General features: G+C 36.8%; 3 protein-coding genes across 5 annotated transcripts; 2 read left to right on the top strand and 1 right to left on the bottom strand.

The window, feature by feature from the left end:
• Nucleotides 1-461: 461 nt before the first annotated feature.
• Nucleotides 462-4,688, bottom strand: LOC119991962 (magnesium transporter MRS2-1-like). Of its 2 annotated transcripts, none has more exons than XM_038838523.1 (6): nucleotides 4,118-4,688; nucleotides 3,282-4,030; nucleotides 1,808-1,936; nucleotides 1,402-1,737; nucleotides 1,269-1,316; nucleotides 462-842 (listed from the first exon to the last, which is right to left on the bottom strand). In XM_038838523.1, exons 2-6 carry the CDS (start codon nucleotides 3,870-3,872, stop codon nucleotides 612-614), a joined length of 1,335 nt encoding a protein of 444 aa, XP_038694451.1. In that variant the 5' UTR covers nucleotides 3,873-4,030; nucleotides 4,118-4,688; the 3' UTR covers nucleotides 462-611. The 2 variants fall into 2 exon arrangements, with proteins under 2 accessions (XP_038694451.1, XP_038694452.1); XM_038838524.1 differs by having other exon boundaries at nucleotides 3,282-3,971.
• A 2,489-nt stretch (nucleotides 4,689-7,177) lies between these two features.
• On the top strand, nucleotides 7,178-8,920 carry LOC119991404 (F-box/LRR-repeat protein 2-like). Its single transcript, XM_038837763.1, has one exon. It carries the CDS (start codon nucleotides 7,178-7,180, stop codon nucleotides 8,918-8,920), a length of 1,743 nt encoding a protein of 580 aa, XP_038693691.1.
• A 6,552-nt stretch (nucleotides 8,921-15,472) lies between these two features.
• Nucleotides 15,473-19,913, top strand: LOC119990752. Of its 2 annotated transcripts, none has more exons than XM_038836834.1 (5): nucleotides 15,473-16,140; nucleotides 17,751-17,807; nucleotides 18,377-18,442; nucleotides 18,560-18,601; nucleotides 19,267-19,913. In XM_038836834.1, exons 1-5 carry the CDS (start codon nucleotides 15,823-15,825, stop codon nucleotides 19,510-19,512), a joined length of 729 nt encoding a protein of 242 aa, XP_038692762.1. In that variant the 5' UTR covers nucleotides 15,473-15,822; the 3' UTR covers nucleotides 19,513-19,913. The 2 variants fall into 2 exon arrangements, with proteins under 2 accessions (XP_038692762.1, XP_038692761.1); XM_038836833.1 differs by having other exon boundaries at nucleotides 15,493-16,140; nucleotides 18,560-18,628.
• The last annotated feature ends 254 nt before the right edge of the window (nucleotides 19,914-20,167 follow it).

Genomic DNA, 20,167 nt, shown 5'->3' with positions numbered 1-20,167 from the left:
CGATAACTTATTGTGCATATGGGATGGTCATCCCGAATTTAAAACTGGTTCAGGATCACAAAGGGACCATATTGGATTGGGACCTTCCTGATCATCCAAAAAAAAAAAGTCTCATAGCTTCTGGTGGTTTTGCTTTCTCATGTTATAGAACTACTTGGGTGTTTGCTCTGTTCATGAAGTGCGAAGTTACAGGTCTATTCAAATGCTCTACTGATTTGGAAAATGACAGGCAAAACTTCAGCTCTCGATGGTTTATCTAAGGTTAGTTGAAGTAACTCAGCATATCTGGCAACCTTCAAAGTTCAAACTCACTGTAAATGCTACACAAAAGAAAGCCAACTATAATCTTTAATCCCCATTTTCCGTTCCACGTAAATTTACTTTCCTGTAATGATTTTTGCAGAAATATTACACAGCGCGGATGGAATACAGGAACAAAATGTCGCAGGCAGGTAGTAATATGATTTGAACTGATTTCAGAAACATTTTTCAAAGAAATAGCCAATCTTCTTTATTTTCTATTTTTTTTTTCATTTCAATTATCACTTATGGAATGCATAACTTAAGAATAACTACAGTTCTACATTTCTTGTAGAAATTTTCTCACCCCCCTACAGAGGCATGAGTCTTCTATGCTTGAAGAACAAAACAAATGCACAAAATATGAAGACTCCACAGATTCCAGTAATTATGAGAACCCACTGAAATGCGTCGGGGTTGTCAAACATTGGTACTTCGAAGTTCATGCCAAAGACCCCAGCTACCACCCCAAAGATGGCCACAACAAAGGTTGCAGTTGTGAGTAGCAACTCAAACTGAATCAGCTGGTTTCGGACATTATCCTGCAATAAAAATTTCTTCAACTTAAGACCAAAGAAATTTCTCACGTGTTCTCATGTAAGTTTTGACAAAAAAACTTCAAAAAATTGCCACAGGAATTCTCTATTTCTATTTTGGACCAATTAAGATCAAATTGACTAGAGATTCGTCTTTGGAGTGATCAAAGAACATCCTTCCTTGATACATTCAGAAGTAAAGGAGATCACAAGGTTCTAAAGACTAGAAACTGTTGCAGCTTAATTGGCATGCACATAACCCAGTCCAGAGCATACTCCACGCACTCTCTCTTCTTCATTATTATTGGCCATGCCCCAAGTAGCTGATAACTACCTTATCAGTTACCAGTGGTCAAGTTTCAGAACGATACCTCGAAAAACATTATTATAATTTTTCTTAACTAAACTAAATGAGAGGGAAAATACACATACCAGTTGAATGTTAATGAAATCCTCTGTGTCATCAATGTACTCTTTCAACTGAAAATGTCAACAAAAAAGGTAAATAATCAATCCAATATCAAGAAGGAATAGAAGAATCGTAGAAATGAGAGCTAGAATGTACTGATGTCAATTTGTTCAGGGTGCTGTCAATGACAACAAAATATGCTTCCAGCAACATTTCCAGCTCTTCTATACTCTCTGTGGTAGTTTCTGAACTCCTCATGCTATCATGCCGACTCCTTGCAATACTCAAGCTTTTCTCCAACCTCCGGGAATCAGGAGGTGAAGAAACAGGAGAAACTGGAGCAGAAATAGACTGTGCACCATCATTTGATTTGAATCCCATCATCGACTGATCGCCACAAAATGAAGATTCCATCCGTCTTTTCTTCTCAGTTAGATACATTTCGGCCATATCTCCATCATCATCCATGAGCTGCTCTATCTCATCCCTAACCTAAAGAAAGACCAATAATAAATTAAGAACCACTGTGACAGGTAAAACAACAAAGAAAAGGTATGCATACCTTCTGCACTCTACGAGTCAACGCAACAAGTCTACTTTTCAATCGACGAACTCGTTCCAAGTTTAATGTGCTGATCTTTGACGTCAGTTCATCTAGTAATGGATATGCTTCAATCTCTAATTCTGCTGCCTTTGGAAAATTGTGAATTTAAATGAGTTTCTTCCTCAACTGGTCCAATAACAGTAAGCAAATACAACTGTGATATAATACCCTTAACCGCCATCAATATCACTCAAGAAAGGAGACAGATATGATATATCTCACATAATAAAAGTTACATAGAACAATAATTAAAGTAAATTCAAAGTAATCCCAGCCACTCAACTCCTTACTCACACTGCAGCATTGAATCAATCAAGATCATGGTTCCTACAGTAAACGACATGATATTATAGATTTCTGAAATAAATACCTAGTTATTTAAATTTGTTTAAAATAACCTGACATAATCACATTACCAAAAGAAAAACAAAGTGCAATTCCTGACTTTAACCATGACACTATAGGGTTAATGGGGGGCACGGTATAAGGTATGAATAAAGGAGCTCGACCACTTGCAACAGAGGCCTTGTTGTTTAGATTTAATGTTCACCTACGGGAAAAAAATTTAAAAATATTTTTTGGTTCATTTTGCTACTCACAAATGCATACAAAAGTGTTTCAAAAAAGGAAGGAGGTTTTCATGAGACTGTCGCCACATGATATGTTCCTTGTCAAAAGTAAGCAAGAAGATGAGGATGCAGAGTACACATGCAGACAAGCATATTAATAATATTGCTCATTGCTCAAGTTACAGTGATGCTCGATAAGTTACTCAGACTTTGTCACCTAGAATGACAAACACAAATCTCCAACAAATGACAACACAAAAAATAGCTCAATCAAGAAGTTACTTCTACAATATCAAATGTAATGACCCTATATATTTCACCTAAATAATCAATAAGGCGATTAGTTCTGAAAGGCTGCAGGGAGACGAACAAAAGAGGTCCCTCATTTGCATCAGACACCTTTGTTCTCTTTAAATCATAATTAGAAAGTTATGAAAGATTTCAGCCATACACATCACAGACCACATATGCTCGATATCAGATCAGTTACAACTTTTAAAAGCCATATTATCCAACCAGCAAGCAAAAGGCAACCGATTTTGAATGTTACTATCTTGTGACCACAAGATTAAAACCCCAAACAAGCAAACACTACATATCATTTGAACAATCAGAAAATCTTGCAGCCTAAAGTCTAGAAAAAGAAGAGTATCATAAAATCTTGCATCCTAAAGTCCAGAAAAGAAGAATTATTCATCAGATTGAATTTTTAGAACTCTATCACACTTTATGTGATCAAAATGCCTCAAAACGTCTGTCATATATGTGAAGGCAACATTCTAAGAATCGAAAGTAAAGAATTCTAGTGCATAACTAAATCATATATTTCTGGCAGATATGTAGTTAATGTTTTGTATACGCACCTGAGAATCCAGAAACGTACAAGCAGCTTCCAGAGCAACTTCAAGAGCCCTAAACTCAAAGGGCAAGTAATCAGGGGATGTATTGCTAAACATATTGTCGAAATTATTCCTACTTCGTCTTCCATTCAGGTCAGACCCATCAGACTGCCAAATAGCACCAGGCCCAGCCATTGTCAATCTCCGTTGCAGCTCCACTACGTACTGCAACACGTAGCTATCAAGTGAATTCAAGAGCAGAACCTCATCTGCCGTGATGATACATCGAATTTGCTCTAAATTCACAACAATTGCCTTCTCTCTCCCAAGAATCGTCGAGGGATAAACGAACAGAGGATCTAGGAGACGAAGATCGCGTGCAGGAAGATCACAACGACGCATCATAGTGAACTTATCAACTTCAATAATCTGGGAATTCCCAGACGCGTCAACGCGAATCCAAGAGCGAAGACCTTGGCCCCGCTTCTTCAACCCCAAAACGTCCATGCCTTGGAAAGGTTGACGCCCTAATGCAGAAGGCCGATTCACCACATCTCTAAGGTTTATAGCCGATGCGGGTTTTGGCGGGAGTAGGCGTTCTTTGAGATCTGCCATTGATGATAAGATGAGCTCCAACCACCACAACACGTTCAAAACACACACGGCCTCAGTTACTCAAAATCGAATACTTCCTCTGCTCGTCTGAATTCCTGACTGAGCAGACGAATATTGATTAAATCCCACCAATCAAAATCAATCAGGAAAAAGAAACCCTATGAAATAACCCAAAAGTTCCATCAATCAATCGGCGAAAATGGAAGATGAAAAACAAAACCCTAGATTTAGAATCAGAAAAGTACCTTGCTTTGATTGAACTTCAAAGACGCGAAGGAGATAAATCTCAAAAAATCGAGAATTTAATCAATCTGTACAGGTTTTCGATCGACGCGGCCCTAAGGGGAAAAAAAATGAACCACGAAGTCTAGTATCCCCAATTTTAAGCTTTAATTCAAATGAAAACACGAACAAAAGAAGTACTGCGTCTGTCTGTCCGAGTAACTTTTTCTTGTCTGTGAGCGCGCGCGAAGGCATGGTGATTGACGGAGTCTAATCCTAAAGACATAACGTGGGATTTGAACAACTCAATTTGTCTCCTCCTCCTTTTACCGTAAAAAAATGCTTGTTTTCCATAATCTTTTGATTTCTGGATCCCCAAGTTCCAGTTTTCATTTCTTCAACCATACCAAAGTGTGAATTACTGGATCCCAGTGTTTTTTAATTGGCTCCATCACATTGCGGCTGTGTTTGCGGATATGGATGCGGTATGAGTGGGGGCTGTTCTGCTTGATCATTTGGGTAAGACTCTCATTTGTTTATCTGAGTAGTTTAAGGGTAGAGTTGATCCAACTTTTGCGGAGTTCCTGGCGGTAACATTTTCATTACGCATTCTTATGGAAGGGAACTATCACGGCTTTCTGGTGGAGGTGGATTCTACAAATGTTGTTGACGGAGAATGATTATCTAGATTCTACAATGGGGCATTTTGTTAGAGAAGCTATATATCTCATGAGTAGGCTTGGTATCTCTCACTGTTTGCATGTTAATCGCTTGGGTAATGAGATAGCTCATTCCCTTGCACGTATGGCTAAGTGTGTTGATCTGGTTTGATAGTTATCCGGCGGAAATTGGTTCTCTTGTTTTGAGGGAACAATCTCGGTCTTTGTAGTTTGGTTTTTGCTTGTTATGAAAGATTTTTCTTCTCAAAAAAAAAAATAATTGGCTTCGTTCTCAATTCCAGTTCACTATGAATACATCATATTATCCTCGTGGCTTTATTTATCTAGTTTGTAAACAATTGCAAGGTGAACAAAAAGAATAATATTGGGTGTTCCTTCATTTTATGTCATTGTTTTTCTACATGATATTGGAGCAGGTTCAATTTTGACTCTTCTATCTTCTCTTCAAGTTTTCATAGTAAACTTTAATGCAAGGGTTTACTTTTTCATGTGAACTCAACAGCAAGGGTTTTGGGGAGAGGGTATGATTTGAACCTACGACCTGATGATCGGATGATCCTTACATATAATGTGATCGTCGTTCAATTAATGACTCACTTGCAACTCAACTGTAATCCTCGTAAATGGTATCACTGTAAAATGAAACGTGCATTAATGTTGAAAAATCATATACGGGTTAATTATACTTTTCGTCACCAAAAGATAAACATTGTTCTTTTTTAGCACCGAAAGATTTTTTGTTACAAAGTCGTCACTCATTGATTCAAAATGAGACATTTAAGGGATTCGGTCAGATTTCATTCAGATCCGGTCAGATTTCATTCAGATCCGGTCAGATTTCCGCTGACATGGTAACTAGTCAACAAATTTTGGTCAATATATACTTATGTGGCAACAAACTCTAATTTGAAAATATCCAACTAGATTCTCTGAAAAAAATAAAATAAAAAATGACATATAATTAAAAAATTTAAAAATCCTCTGCAAAACTTTACTCTTTCTCTAAAACTTTTACTTTCCATCTCTCATTCTTATCTTGATCGATTTTACTCTTGAAGGTTGGATTTGATGCACGAGCGGCTTCACGACGAGTTGTATCCTTCACGGCGCCTCTCATCTCGTCGCAATCGAAATCAAAGCCGGCGATGTCGTTGAAATTGCCGCTTCTTGGATTGGTCTTTGTAGCTGATGAAGCTTAATTTCACTGTCGGCACTCCGTAATTCTTGAAAATGTTTTCAGCATAAGTTGAGCGCTGGCCATGAGGACGTTGCCAGTGCCAATGATGAAGACCCAGGAGCAAATTCTGGTCTCAAGAGAGTTTGGTTCCCGATAATGTTTTATCGTTTCAAATCTAAGTTTTTCAATGGCCTATATTGTCTTTTTATGGCTAATTGTTGATGATTTTTATTTTATTTGTTTCAGTATCTTGGAATTGGTCTTCACATTACTGCCAGAAAGTCTCATTGCGTGAAGATATTGTAAGGGATAGAGGTAGAAGATGAAGGTAAAGTAGCATATATGATTTTTTTAAGTCATTTTTTAAGAAAAATTAGGTAGAATTTCCACATAAGTATTTTTTTTATCAATAATTGTTGATTTATTTCCACATCAGCAGCAACCCTGACCAGAATAGTAGCAAATCTAACCGAGTCCTCTAAAAGTCTCATTTTGAAACAATGGGTGATGACTTTGTAACAAAAAATCTTTAGGTGTTAAAAATGAACGACCCTCATCTTTCGGTGACGAAAAGTATAATTAACCCAATCATATACATTTCTCGTGAATGACATCAGCCTTGAATGTGTGTGCGTTTTTACTCTATATTTCACGTGAATTCAACTGAATTCCTCGTGAACTGTGTCACCCTCCAATGAATATGTGTCAAATTTGATAACTCAAATATATTTCTGTGAATTTATACCACTCTCGAATAAGTATAAGTATGTATTTAACTTTGCATTTCACAATTTTCACTTGAATTCAAATACGCACGTTCCATATCATCTATGCCACCTTTCAAATAAGAGTGCATCTAACTATGTATTTCTCCTCGTGAACTTAAATACATATCACTCTCGATATATACTTTTAGTAGAAGAAAAAAAAATATTTTACTCATTATTAGATTTAAATAACCTTCCTTGATAAGGGTTTTCCCCTTCTAAATAAAATGAAAAATGATAAATAAATATAACAAATAAAACCAAAAACTTTCAAGAACGTCATTACAAATTCAAATTTGACACTTTTTGTCTTTACCTTTAAAATGATAACCGTTTGGCCGTTACTCTTTCACCGACTCTGTAGCTCAGTAAGCTCACTCGCCATTGAAGGTTATAAACTTCTCTCGCCCATCAAAATCTATACCTTCTCAAACCCAAATCCAAATGAGGGATAAATATATGGATTTTCCAGACGACTGCTGGGAATTGATTTTCAATTCCCTTGACGATGACCGACTCTTCGAATTCCCTTCTTTGGTCTGCCCTCGATTCCTCTCCATCACCAATCGGCTCCGCCGCAGCCTCACCATCACTAACCAAGTAGTTCATTCCCTCCACACTCTTCTCCGCAGATTCCAGAATCTCAAAGAAATCGAAATCCGCAATTTCAGGGGTGATCTAGATTCCCTCCTCTTTGAAATTTCGCAGTTCAATTTGGACCTCAAATCGATTGATTTCTCCAAGCATAAACGATTTCCCTATCTGGGTTTGAGAGAACTCGGACCCAAGATGAGGAATCTAAGGGTTTTGAACTGCTCGAAAGTTGGGTTCTTGCAAGATAGCGATGTCATTACGATTGGGTTTGCATTTCCGTTTCTCGAAGAGCTTGATATCAGTTATCCTAATTACAGCGATACTTATTTTCCAGATGGGCACTCGTCTTCGCGGTGTCTCGCTGAATGTCATGTAACTGATGATGGAATTATTGATTTGTCCTTGAAGCTAACGAATTTGCGTAAGATCATTCTCTCTGGAAATCGGTATATAACTGATAAATCATTTGCCTCTTTGTTGGTGAATTGCTTGTTACTTGAAGAAATCGGGGTTCGCGATTGCGATTTCATAACCCAGAGGGGAATTGGTACGGCTCTGCTTTTATGTCCTAATTTGAGTTCCATTTCATTGAATAGAGTTGCAGTTCCATGTATTGATGCCTTGCTTGAAAATTCATTTGCCTATGCCAAAAGTTTACTCGAACTTGATCTTTCACATTCATCTGCAAATGATAATTTGCTATGGGGGCTGGCAAAAGCATGTCTTCCATTGAAGAAGCTCTCATTCTGTGGCTGCCGCAGCATCTCATATGCAGGGACTTCATTTATTTTGTACAAGTATCGGTTCCTTGCACATTTGGATCTTGAAGGAGTTAGATTCCTCTCCGATGAGATCCTCTTGGAGTTATCAATGTTTCTCCAGAGTTTGACATTTATAAACCTGAACTTTTGTTCCAACTTAACCAATCTATCCTTCTTCACCATCACCAGGAACTGTCCTCTGCTGACTGATATCCGAATGAAGAGAATAAGTCTAGGAACCGACGATCTTCCAACCGATTTTGCAGTAAATGACAAGGTTAAGTCCCTAGCCTTGGCTGCAAATACCAATTTGAGTGATGAATGTCTCAAAAAGATGGCAGTTACATGTCCTAACTTACAAGTTCTTGATGTTAGCCATTGCCCGGGTATTTCAGACGAAGGAATAAGCGAGGTTTTGAGGAGTTGCCGGGAGATTAGGTATTTGGAGATCAACAGATGTATGGGCATAAGTAACTTCATTATTGACTTTCAACTTCCATGTTTGGAGGTTTTGCGAGCTCAAGGACCAGTGATCAATGATGGAGTATTGGCAGTGCTCGCGGAAAGAAGTCCGGGGCTACTGCATTTGGACTTGGAATCTTGTGTGAGTGTGACGACTACCGGGATCAAAAAAATCGTGGAAAGCTGCAGAAAACTGAGGGAGATCAATCTGAAGTGGTGCAATAATGTGAGCCTGGATACCATAGCTTGGATGGTGGTTTCAAGACCGTCGTTGAGGAGAATAGTCCCACCGCGTGATATTGTTGATTCGGAAATCAGGAGGAACTTTTTCTTTCGCCATGGATGCTTTGTTGATGATAGTGGTAGGAAGCCTTATAATCCTTGAAGTACATTGGGTTTTCCAGCAACTTTCTGCAGAAAATTATGACGGAAAATGGACTTGTTTAATCATAGGTATTATATAACTATGTTAGATGTGGGGTTGGAGTCTGCTTAAATGAATCAATCTGCTCTTGGTGAACTGTTTGTAAAAATGCCTAAATGAGAAACTTGGTCTTTTTCAGGTTTCTGAACAAAGCAGGCATCACTTACCAAGATTTTTTTTTTCATTGTAGAGTATTGTTTTGCTAATTTGTAGATGTGTAGTTCGGCCCAATTAGCGGGCCGGGTTGAGATTTTCGGCCCTACCCGTGACATGAAATGGAATGGATGGTACCAAACGTAATTCTAGCCACATCCGTGTTTATCACATCATCATCCAAACTTTTATCCCAAAATTTTTGGGTCGACTACATGAATTTATGAGAAAATCAACGAAAATCTACTACACATATTCGTTTCCATCATTCATTTCCGTGAAGTTTTGGCCCAAAGTTGATGTTGCAGGTGTTATGCCTGGAGTGCTGTCCGAACAGCGGGCATGCAACTGAGGCAGAGCTCTCTTCCTAATCTAACCACTTGAGGAAAGCTTAGACCTATCTGGCCAAGATATTTTGGGTTTTATTGGTACAGTTCCTTAAAATAGAAATTATTTGTACGGTTTTGAAATAGTGTTGTGTCGAATCCCCCGTTAAATCTTATTTCTTCTTTGTCCTTTTGTTTTTGCATATTTTCTATATTACGTGATTCATCCAACCTTACCATAAATCCAAGGTCAAATGTCACACAAACCTCTTTTGATTAATTAGGGTCATTTTTACTTGCACCCTATCGTTATAAATTTGCAAGAATTAGGCCTCTTATGATTTTATTACGTGTCATCTCAGGTCCTTCCATCCAATTGATTGTTAATAAAGATTAACGGACACCAAACGGTGTCCTTTTGAATTATTATTTTTTAATTAAAAAGACAAAAAGACGTCATTTTGCACTAGAAGAATAAGGAAGAAAGAAAAAAAATCAGAATCAACACCAAGTTAAAGAGAACAAGACAGAATATCATTAGTTACGACATATACAACAGGTAACTCTATAATTCTTTAGAGTCTAAAATCAAGGGATAAGAAATAATCTTGAGTACTTTGAAATTAAAAAAGGAAAAAAAAAACTGAAAAAGTTTGAATCATGTGACATGTGATTCAAACTGTGGACAGACTATATCATGAAGCAGAGAAAGGAAACCTGTTGATAATATTTAGAATTAATGCAGTGTGGGTAGTCAAAAATAACATGCATACTGATACAGGGAAAAAAAATAAGTAATGGCCTCTTTTGTCAAGGGTGGGTGGAATATTTTTAACTTGGTGGTTGAAAACAGTCCAAGCTACTGCATTTGCAGCAAACCCAGCAATCCTCACACTCCATTGATTTGTTGAAATGGTCAATAACCATTAACTAAACATGCATGTCTCTTAATTAGGTTTGGTATTACAATTAATGATATTCAGATTTCTATCAATAAAATCAAACTAATCTATGTGATTATAAGCATAATCACGCTTACAGTCATATATATATGTATTCTGTATATAATGAATAAATTAATCGAAAATTATGTATTTAATTTGAGTGGAAAGTGGACTCGACGACCTCCGGTGCATCTAGTTGTCGACCTGATTGGTTCCCTTGCTAGGCCCGGACGGCGGTGGCAGCCCCTTCGGAAGCATATTCAGAACCAACGGTCCGTACCTGCCGTGGAGTCTCAACGACACCGTAGGCTCGACCTCAGCATTATTAATATTGTTGTCACATGGGACTTCAGGAGATGCGGTGGTACCGTTTTCATTCAAGACTGGTAATTCTGACCGGGGGCTCTGCGGTGGATCATTGGCAATGAGTGGTCTAGCTGATACTGGATCAGATTGCGATATGAAGAAGAGACAGACTAGTATTATTGTGATGTGAAGGACTTTATTATGTTGTTCTGCGGCCATTGAAAAAGTAGAAACGGCGTGGTTTTGGTTTTGGTTTTGCTGGTCTTGATCGCAATGAATCGGTGAGGGTGGTGGTGAGTTATGGTAAGTTGAGGGGGGTTTTATATGCGAGAGGTGTGCGTTGTTGACAAAGTCGTCGGGTTGTTTGATACGTCGGCGTGAGCTAAGCAGTTGGGCTCACGCGCTTTGCCAAAAGCCCAAACACTAACGAAAATAATATGTAGCTCATCTGTTTGATAACCCATGCAAGCTCAACGGGTTTATTTCATTGATTTAATCAATGAAATAATTTTATTACACTATTTTATCCAATAATTTATTATTCAAAATTTATTATTTTAATATAAATTATATTGTTTTTAAAAGCACAATTTAGAATTTATTGTTTTAGTTCTGAATTGATTTTTTTTAAAATTTCATTGAAAAAACAATAGAATTAATAAATTCCATTGAAAAAACAATGGAATTAAGATTTACCTGATAAAACTCATCGACAATGGATCTTGTTAGAAAGAGTTTTTTATGCGCTGATTCTCAATATGTCATTTTTAAAAGAATTTGACATGTATTTTGAGAGTTAAAACGTTTAAAATTTCGTTTAAGAAACTCGAACTCCCGTGGATTATCACTATATGAGTTACCTAACACTACTAGAACACTAAACTAAAATCAACCCAAACACAGCACTGTAGTTTGTTTATGCTTGCTGACTCCATGTGATGGGGTGCGGGCGTGGTTTCGTCTTGGATTCCTCCAAGTACGCGTCGTTGACAAAGCACGCTGCTGGTCTACGATTACGCACCGTTGTCACTCTGTTTCAGTGTGTTTTTCCTTGTATTTACTAGTAGTATATGTTGCTTGCGCATTAAATTTGGTTCACACATCCACCGTCCAAGAAAATAATGAACGGCTGGATCCAGAATTTCCAGTCATTGGGCCGCACATTGTCTCCTACATTTCATACACTGGGGGGCCAGTGATGAAGGCCTGGTCCATTGGGGCTGTACATAATTTCACTAGGGGTTGGAAAGAGCAATGCTACATATTTCCATGACCCCCCTTTTTTATCTTCAATCATATGTGACAGTTAGTAGTAGTGCTAAGCTTTCTCATCAATAAAAGGGTCTTAAATTAAAAGATAAGGCCCTTTACCGGGATGATTCAATCAAACCTGATTGATTATAAATACACATGTAAAATCCATTTAACATCCAACATCCCGTATGGATTGAGGGTGGGTAAAATGAAGCTCATAAATTGGGGCGTCTCATTTTTTGGGTTGGAAATAAACACTGGATCAACCACTGACAAGATCTGTTATTGACTAATTAACTTCTCTAATCTATAAAATAATTATAAAATATTCTCTCTTTTTTCTTGGGGTCACGTCAACAATTGGACGTCCCTCATAGCTTTGTATGTACCTTTTCAAGATCCAATGTTGACTTGGGTGTCACGGAAATTGACTAATACAGGAAGTTGGAAAACTATATATATATATATATATATATATATATATATATATATATATATATATATATATATATATATATATATATATATATAATAACACGTTAGAGGAAAAGTTATGCTCACCGACTCTGGATAAACATCCTTTTTTCTAATCTAATTATGATCACTTTCCACTCTTGTTAATTTCGAATAATTTGATTATTCCACTATTTTCTTCCAAGTGGTTGGCAAATTGTAGATGATAAATATCAAACTACCACCGAGTGGATCCTACGGTTTAATTTGACTCAATGTGGAAAAAATTTATCGAGACTAAATATTTTGAGGATTGACAAACTCAAAACTCTTTCTCGATTCTATGGATATATGGCGAATCCTTCAATTGAAAGAATGTATCTTTAGTCAACTTGATCATTCCTCATTGATTAATTAGTCCTCTAGAATAACAACAAAACAACTAGCTAGGGAAGTATTGTGGAGAGCTTAGCATCTCAATCTCAATATTCCAATTAATCCATACTTTACAAAATTAATCAATTTAATATAAAAGGAGTCAAAGAAACTTTTGTTGTCCTACGTACCGAAAGTGCATGGGATTGGCCAACATATCTAATATATAATCATGCATACGTAACCCAATAAAAGTTTTCATTAAATAAGACAAATAATAAATTAAAGGAGGTGAGCACAGCTCATCAAGCTTATGAACTTTCCATATAGTTTCACAAATCAAATCTTATCCATATTGGAGACAAATATCCCTTTAGATTAGTTTTTTTTACTATGAAGGATTAATACAAAGTGCATGTCCTTAATTTGTTAGCATGTTCCTTATAATTTTCTGATTGTCACTAATTAACACATCAAAGTGCTGCAAAAAATATTAGAATATTTGATTTATAAGCCTAGTGATTAGTAATTACCAACATGAGATAAAGATAAATGGCTTAGGTCTGGTATAAATTTTTTACAACATATCTCATTGTAAATAAAATCTCGAGCAACAATTTTTTTAAAAAAGAAAAATTATAAATATGTTTTGATCGGGTTTATGAATTCAAACATATTTTTTTATCTTAAATTAAAAAAATACTTAAAATTTTTTTAGATATCGCCCTCACCATAGCACGAATAAGGTCAAAAAAAATTAAGAAAGAATGGCATGATTATGAGCATTAAATTTCTACGTAATGATTGAATTATGTGTGTTCTTTGACAAACTAGGAAAAAAAAAGATGCAAAGCAATAGATTATAGCTACATATGTAGCACTATTCAAGCATTAAAAGGCTTGTCATGGTTTGGTGCCAAAGAGAAAAAGTGATGCAATCATGAAAGTAGTAGCACTAACTAATTCATCCTCATAGATAACAAATTCATTCATTGCTCTTTACACAATTAAAGAAGAAACAAGAAAGAAAGCTCAAAGTGCATGCATGTCATCTCTACTTTAATCAAGTCCCACACAATGATGCATGGTCTCTCTATAAAATCATAATAAGCACAGCCTAACCTAGCTACCTTCAAAAGCTCTTCTTCTCAAATCTGTTTAAGATCATCACTACTTCATATATCTATAAATACATATACGTATATATATATATATAAGAGATGGCTAGGGCAGTGAAGTTGAAGGCTAGTCTTGTGTTGATCATCATATATGTAGCAGCAGTTCTTGTTCTGATTTCGGTTGGTGCTGTTGAAGACCATTTGCCAGTAATGGAACACCACAAATTGCCCTCTCAACAACAACACCACCAGCTGGAAGATTATTCTGGAGACTATGATTATAACTATAGAAGGTATGGTGATGTTCCCAGCCCCGGTGCCGGTCACTGATGCACTAAATATATATATATATATTTAACATTTTTATGTCTTTGTGATTAAGTATACTATATGATTGTATGTGTTCCTTGAGTACTATTGATCTCCTCATGATCATCTTCATCATATGTATATAGCTTATTGTTTGTTTTTTGGAGATAATATTGTAAATTGTGTTAAGACGCATGTACCCAGGTTTGATTCCGAGCCTGGAATTTTATATTCACGACTATATTGGAACGTATCATTGTCTCTGGAGTTTACCATGTAAGGGTGGGTCCCGGCATAGGGAGACTTTTGCGCACCAAAAAAAACAAAGATTTGTTTTATTTGATTTAGCTAGATATATATATATATATATATATATATGGACTTAATTACAGGTCAACACTTGCAACATCTCTTGATGAAGCTGTACAATTAAACCTAAGTAATGGGCTAAAGAATATAGCACCCCCTTGGGCCCAATAACATGCCTCCTAGAAGCTTTACTAATTTTATAAGCCCATTGGGCCCAAATGCCCTATGAGTTAATTTTTATGAACCCATTAGGCCCAAGTGCAGTAGAAGTCTAATATATCCCTTATCAAAGTCTCTCCACTTGTGTTAGCATAATAATTAAGCTTTATCTTCTATTTGTGGCAAGGGATTTACTTTACAACTCATCACTTGGTCTCCCAAGGATTAGCGAAATGCAATGATTAATTGGAAAAGATTTATTAAATTGAGGGGTTTAGTAATTAAAACCATATGGTAATGTCCCAATTTTCACTCAAAATAAAATAAATATAATCTTGAAACACGTATCATAGGAAATCATAGCATTCAAGTAGCTTCCAATTGAGTTAGATTCATATCTAGATTTGTGCTAGTTGACTTGTTATGGTTATTTTTATTAAAATTAAGATACCTACGGAGATAAAATTTTGAATTTCGATACAAGCAAAACGATTTTCCTTAAACAACACAACCCGACACATATGATATATATGAAATCGTGAACCTCACTTAATACATATGAAATCAAAATCGAGTAAGTCTATTTCAGACTTTCGGATAATTGAGACAATAAAACATGAGATTCGACTGCTGTTATACAATATTACATGGAACTACTAACTAACTTAAAATGTCCAGAAATGAATATGATTGACCAAAATAACTTAAAATGTCAACTTTGGAGTGATCATCATTCCTTAATTGCAAACAAAAACCCTTCAATGCAGATAAAGACAAAATTCATGTAAGCCGAGTACAACTAGTGCTGACCGTACACGATCATAATCTTTACATAAAGCCACACGTGTCAGTCCAAAATAACAAACCCCTACCATCCATCACAATCCCTCTCTATCTACCAATAATCATTCCCACTTCTCTCATCAAGGCGCGTGAAACACAAACACCAATCTATCACTCTCCCACAACTAATCCACAACAAAGAAAAGAAGGAGACTGCCACGTCTGTATAAGTGGGCCCTACGCCTCAAGCCTGAACATTCAATCCGAACAAAACGATAGAAAAAAGTTGATGTCAACTCATATAAATAAAAACCATCCTACAAAGATTTCCCTTCTCATCCCCCTCTCTCTAGATTTCTGAAGCCAAAAGCAAAATGAGTGAGAATGATGAGTGGGTCCACGTCGCGCTGATGGATGACGCGATTGTTGCTGACCTGATTGTGCGGTTTCGCCAAGCGCCGCGGTGTTTGAGGAAGGGGAAGGCCCCGGACACTGCTGCGGCTCCTCTGTGTCCCCGCTGGAACGTGCGTCATCAACGGTCCAAACAGGTAATTAAGGAGAAAGCAAGGGAGTCTCCTCTCAGTGCCAGCCCGACGACGCCGCTTTCGTGGAGCGAAGCGACCTCTGTCAGTGGAGAGGGGGCCGAGGAGTCCAGCCGCTTCCCCAGGCTGATTAATAGCGCGAGATCTGAGGTTTGTGCATGCGGTTTTGTTTGTTTTGTTTTTTTTTTTTTTTTTGTTTACGCCGAGTTTCCGACTCAGTGAGTTTGTTGTTGCGCGTGGCAAACATGAGAGCGGCGTGGATTGATTTTTTTTTGGCTAAATGGACGGAAATGCCCATCTGAAGGCTCCCGTCGGATTTTGTTTTGTTTTTTTCCCCTTTCATTTGTTTTGGAAATTTGGCCTTTTCTTGTCGGAATTACGAGTATGCCCTCATTCGATCGTTGCATATCGTGAATCTCCGAGTCTAATCGGTTCATTCAATCATCAAGATCGGCAAAATCGCCGATCATCGTCAAAATTTGTTTACCGATATACCCTCATATTGCTAACCCCTTTTTTTCGGCAAGTACCTTATGACTTTCCATTTTGGTTTTGTTAATAATACTTTCTTTGCCTTTTCTGTCACGAGACTTGGAGAATTGTATGACTCGATTAATTCTTTATCTCGATCCATTTTTTGAAAAGCCTAAATTACCCTTCCATGTAAGGGCATTTGAGTCAATTTTTACCTGTTTAACAGATTGCGTGTTTTCGTGGCAAAACAAGTCCGCTTGTAGTTTGCTGTAGGAGAAAAGTTGTTTAGTGGTTGTGCACTTTAAGAGGAATAATCCGGTGTGGCGCCGCTGGTTTCTTTATCTGCCATGTTAATGGGTTGTTATTTATCTCTGGTCACAGGCAGTGTGTGTTGTTTTCTAATTGGGTCTGTCCAAGAAAGAATTTTGGTCAAAGATATGTTTTCATACACGTATTGAAAATGGGGACCACTGTGCCACACCGAATTTGTGTTACAACCTGATTTGTTGTTTATTGGTGGTACCAAACTCGAGACATTACATACCAAAACAAATCATTAGTCTTACGGATTGCAGTGGTTTTTTTTTCCAGCTATCTCAAATGTTGAGATGAATACACATGATTTCGTATGAATCATGATCATGTGGGATATGTGGGGTCCACAATTTCACCTAAATGATGTGCGTCCATCTCGCTATTCATTATTCGGGATAGTTGGGACAAAAATGATGGGATCCTTGACATTTTTTTTAGCATTTTTTGTAAATAATAATAAGCGGAAGGAATAGGGTTAGGTTCTAGTTCTGGATCCATTTTTGCTTGCAGGTGTAAAGCTTATATAGGTCACGTGCATGGCATGCGACCTACCTTTTGACCATGTTCAAGTATGTGGATGGGGCATTGCTTTTTGACGTTTGTTTTCTCTAGAAAAGAAAAGAAAAAAAAAACCAGTTTTTGCTCATACCTACTTCCTATGGAAATTTCCCTTTCCCTTGTTTTGTAGGTTGACTGCTTCTTTCAAAATGAAGGAAGACTTTGAAAATTTTGTCATTTTGGCGTTTCTACTTCATATGGTGTTACATTTTCGTACACCAAGTAATGTGTTTTCTTCTGTTACTATTATTTATGTGTTGTTATGCATGTGGTCAACATTTCGATTCAATTATCTTTCTATTATTCATATATGTATGTTCATTCCAGGTATTTTAGTTGTATGAAGTTGACAACAATGACGCATTTTTAATTTTGTTTTTTTTACTTTTTTGTTTTGCCGTTTCATTCCCCAGTCTTTGCCTGTTGCTGTTAATGAAGAACACATCAACAAGAGAGGACGCAAGAGGAAGGTATCTGTTAAATTTTACGTCCTAGATTAATTGTTAATCTTCATGGGACATGGGACATAAGGCTAGTTGGCATTGATCACAGTCTCACAGAGGAAAATTATTCTGTTTTGTAGCATGGACAAAAAATTCATGACCAATTGTGCTCCTGTAATGTCACATCAAGCAAGTGCTTTCCTTTTCTTTTTTTTTTGCATATAATTGTTTTCTTGCTACCATAAATGTAAAATTCAATGGATAGCTTAAAGTTTAAACTCTCTCCGTATGCTGTCAATGTGTGTTTTTAATGCATGAAAATTTCTAACTCGCTTTATTTTCACATTCCAAATTTAGATTGAAATGCATCTAACACAGTAGGTGAGTAGCTCCCAATGCATGGACTACTATAGCTGATTCATTTGTAACACATTTTGCAGTTTTTTTAGAAAACAGTTTTGGTCTGTCATATTAAATGAAAGGTTTCAGGTTTTTTTTTTTTGTCGTCCTTAATCCCTATCTCTTTTTCTGATATGTAATGATGGCAACGACAGTCTCATTTGTATCTTACGGTGTTGAAACGCTTTTTGTTGCAGCAAAATGTTGCTGAACTTAGAGCAGTGGAAAGCTTACTTTTGAATGAAAGTATTGCATTGAAAAGTGTATGTTTTATCATCTTAACATCTTATGAAACTTTATCAAACCCTATTTTCCACGTGTGTAATAAGTATAATCTGTGGTCGCTAATATCTCTTTTTCCTGATTCATTAATTAACCAGGAACTGGAAATGCTACGCTCTAATGTTGAGAAAGTGAGAGCGGTAAATGCAAGCTTAAAGAGAATGACAGTGAGCTTATTAATGCCCTTTAATTTCTCTCTTTTGTTTAATTTTTTTTAATATCAGCCAACTTTTTTACCTTCTTTTGTATAAGCGTACATTTACTTTAAAATGAAAAGGATTTGTTTTACCTATTAATCTGCATTAACTCAAATTAATTAGATATGCCCCACTCCCTTGGAAACTAATGAACCAAGGACCTCTTATGACAAATATGTAATGATTGAAAAGATAATTAGTTGTTATGGTAATCGAGAATCTAGTTGAGCAATTTGTTGCTTGCATAAACAGTCGCGTTCTTCAACTGGACTGTGGTTGGCTTAGCAATTTAATGTACTTGTGGTATGACCTCGTCAAATAAATGTTTTGCACTACAGTTCTAAAAACAGAGCATACACTTGATGGATATAGAACTTTTAAGGGAGTTGTTCACCATTTTGCATAGAAGCTTTTTGCAGAAAGTAATATAACTTTTAAGGGAGTCCTGAATATGTGAAATTATATGTGTTGTGCGATTCCTTTTACAAAAAGAACTGCTGAAGTAGGATGCTATCATAAATTACCAGTGTTTAAAAGTGGTTGTGAATTTATGAGTTGGGAAGTAAAAATGAAATCTTACAGTGCTTTTTTTTTCTTTTGTTTGACAGTTTGATGTACCATCGCGACATATGATGGAAACATCCACAGCTGCTGCCGCATCAAAGCAAGCAGCTCTAAACCAGTCCGTTCAGCCAGTAGTTGCCCGGGATCCCACATGCTCAATCTCGCAGGGTGCCACGTGCATTAAGCTTGACCAATGTCTGCCAAACCTTTCATCTGAGGGTGCAAAGGAGCCTTCATTTCTGCTACCTGATCTAAACTTACCTGCTGATGAATCAGGTTTCGAAGGTTAATGGAATAACTCAACATCATCCATGCATAATAATTAGTCAATTTGACAGTTCTGAACTTTGGCATGTTGACTTTTGCAAGTGATCGTCAACATATCAAGTACCTTCACTGCATACTGGATGTGGAGTGCTTTTTATACTAGAAGGTAGTGCAGGATTCCTAATCTTTAGTTAGAGCCACATTTATCATCTTTGGAGATTTCTACAGTTATCCAAAATTCTTTGGGGCCAAACTCTCTTCTCATCCCCTTCTCCTTTAGGAAAATATTTATTAAGGCGCACACACACAGATGTAACCCGTTCCCGTTCTGTTGCAAATTACATGATCTGGTACTTTTGGTTGAATTGTGAATCAAATTATCAAAGCTTGTTATTTATCTATGTGCATATTTGTTTGTCCCTTACTGTTATAAGAAATTGTGTTTATAGATTTATGCCAGTAGCTTATCAGCAAGTGGTATTTAGTCCTTTTAGTATGAGAAATGAGTTCAACCGGACTGAACTGCATCTGCAAGACGTGCCTGTACTGGGTGGAATAGATAGAAGGTCAGTCTTAGGATGTTCTGACCTTCTCTGACAAATAAGTAGAAGCTGAGTCCTGACTAGTGTGAAAATTTACCTTGGTTTATTTATTTTATTTTTTTATCTGGACCTGGTA

Source organism: Tripterygium wilfordii, chromosome 22, assembly GCF_013401445.1.
Source record: "Tripterygium wilfordii isolate XIE 37 chromosome 22, ASM1340144v1, whole genome shotgun sequence".
NCBI lineage: Eukaryota > Viridiplantae > Streptophyta > Magnoliopsida > Celastrales > Celastraceae > Tripterygium > Tripterygium wilfordii.
This window is presented reverse-complemented; position numbering and strand designations above follow the sequence as displayed.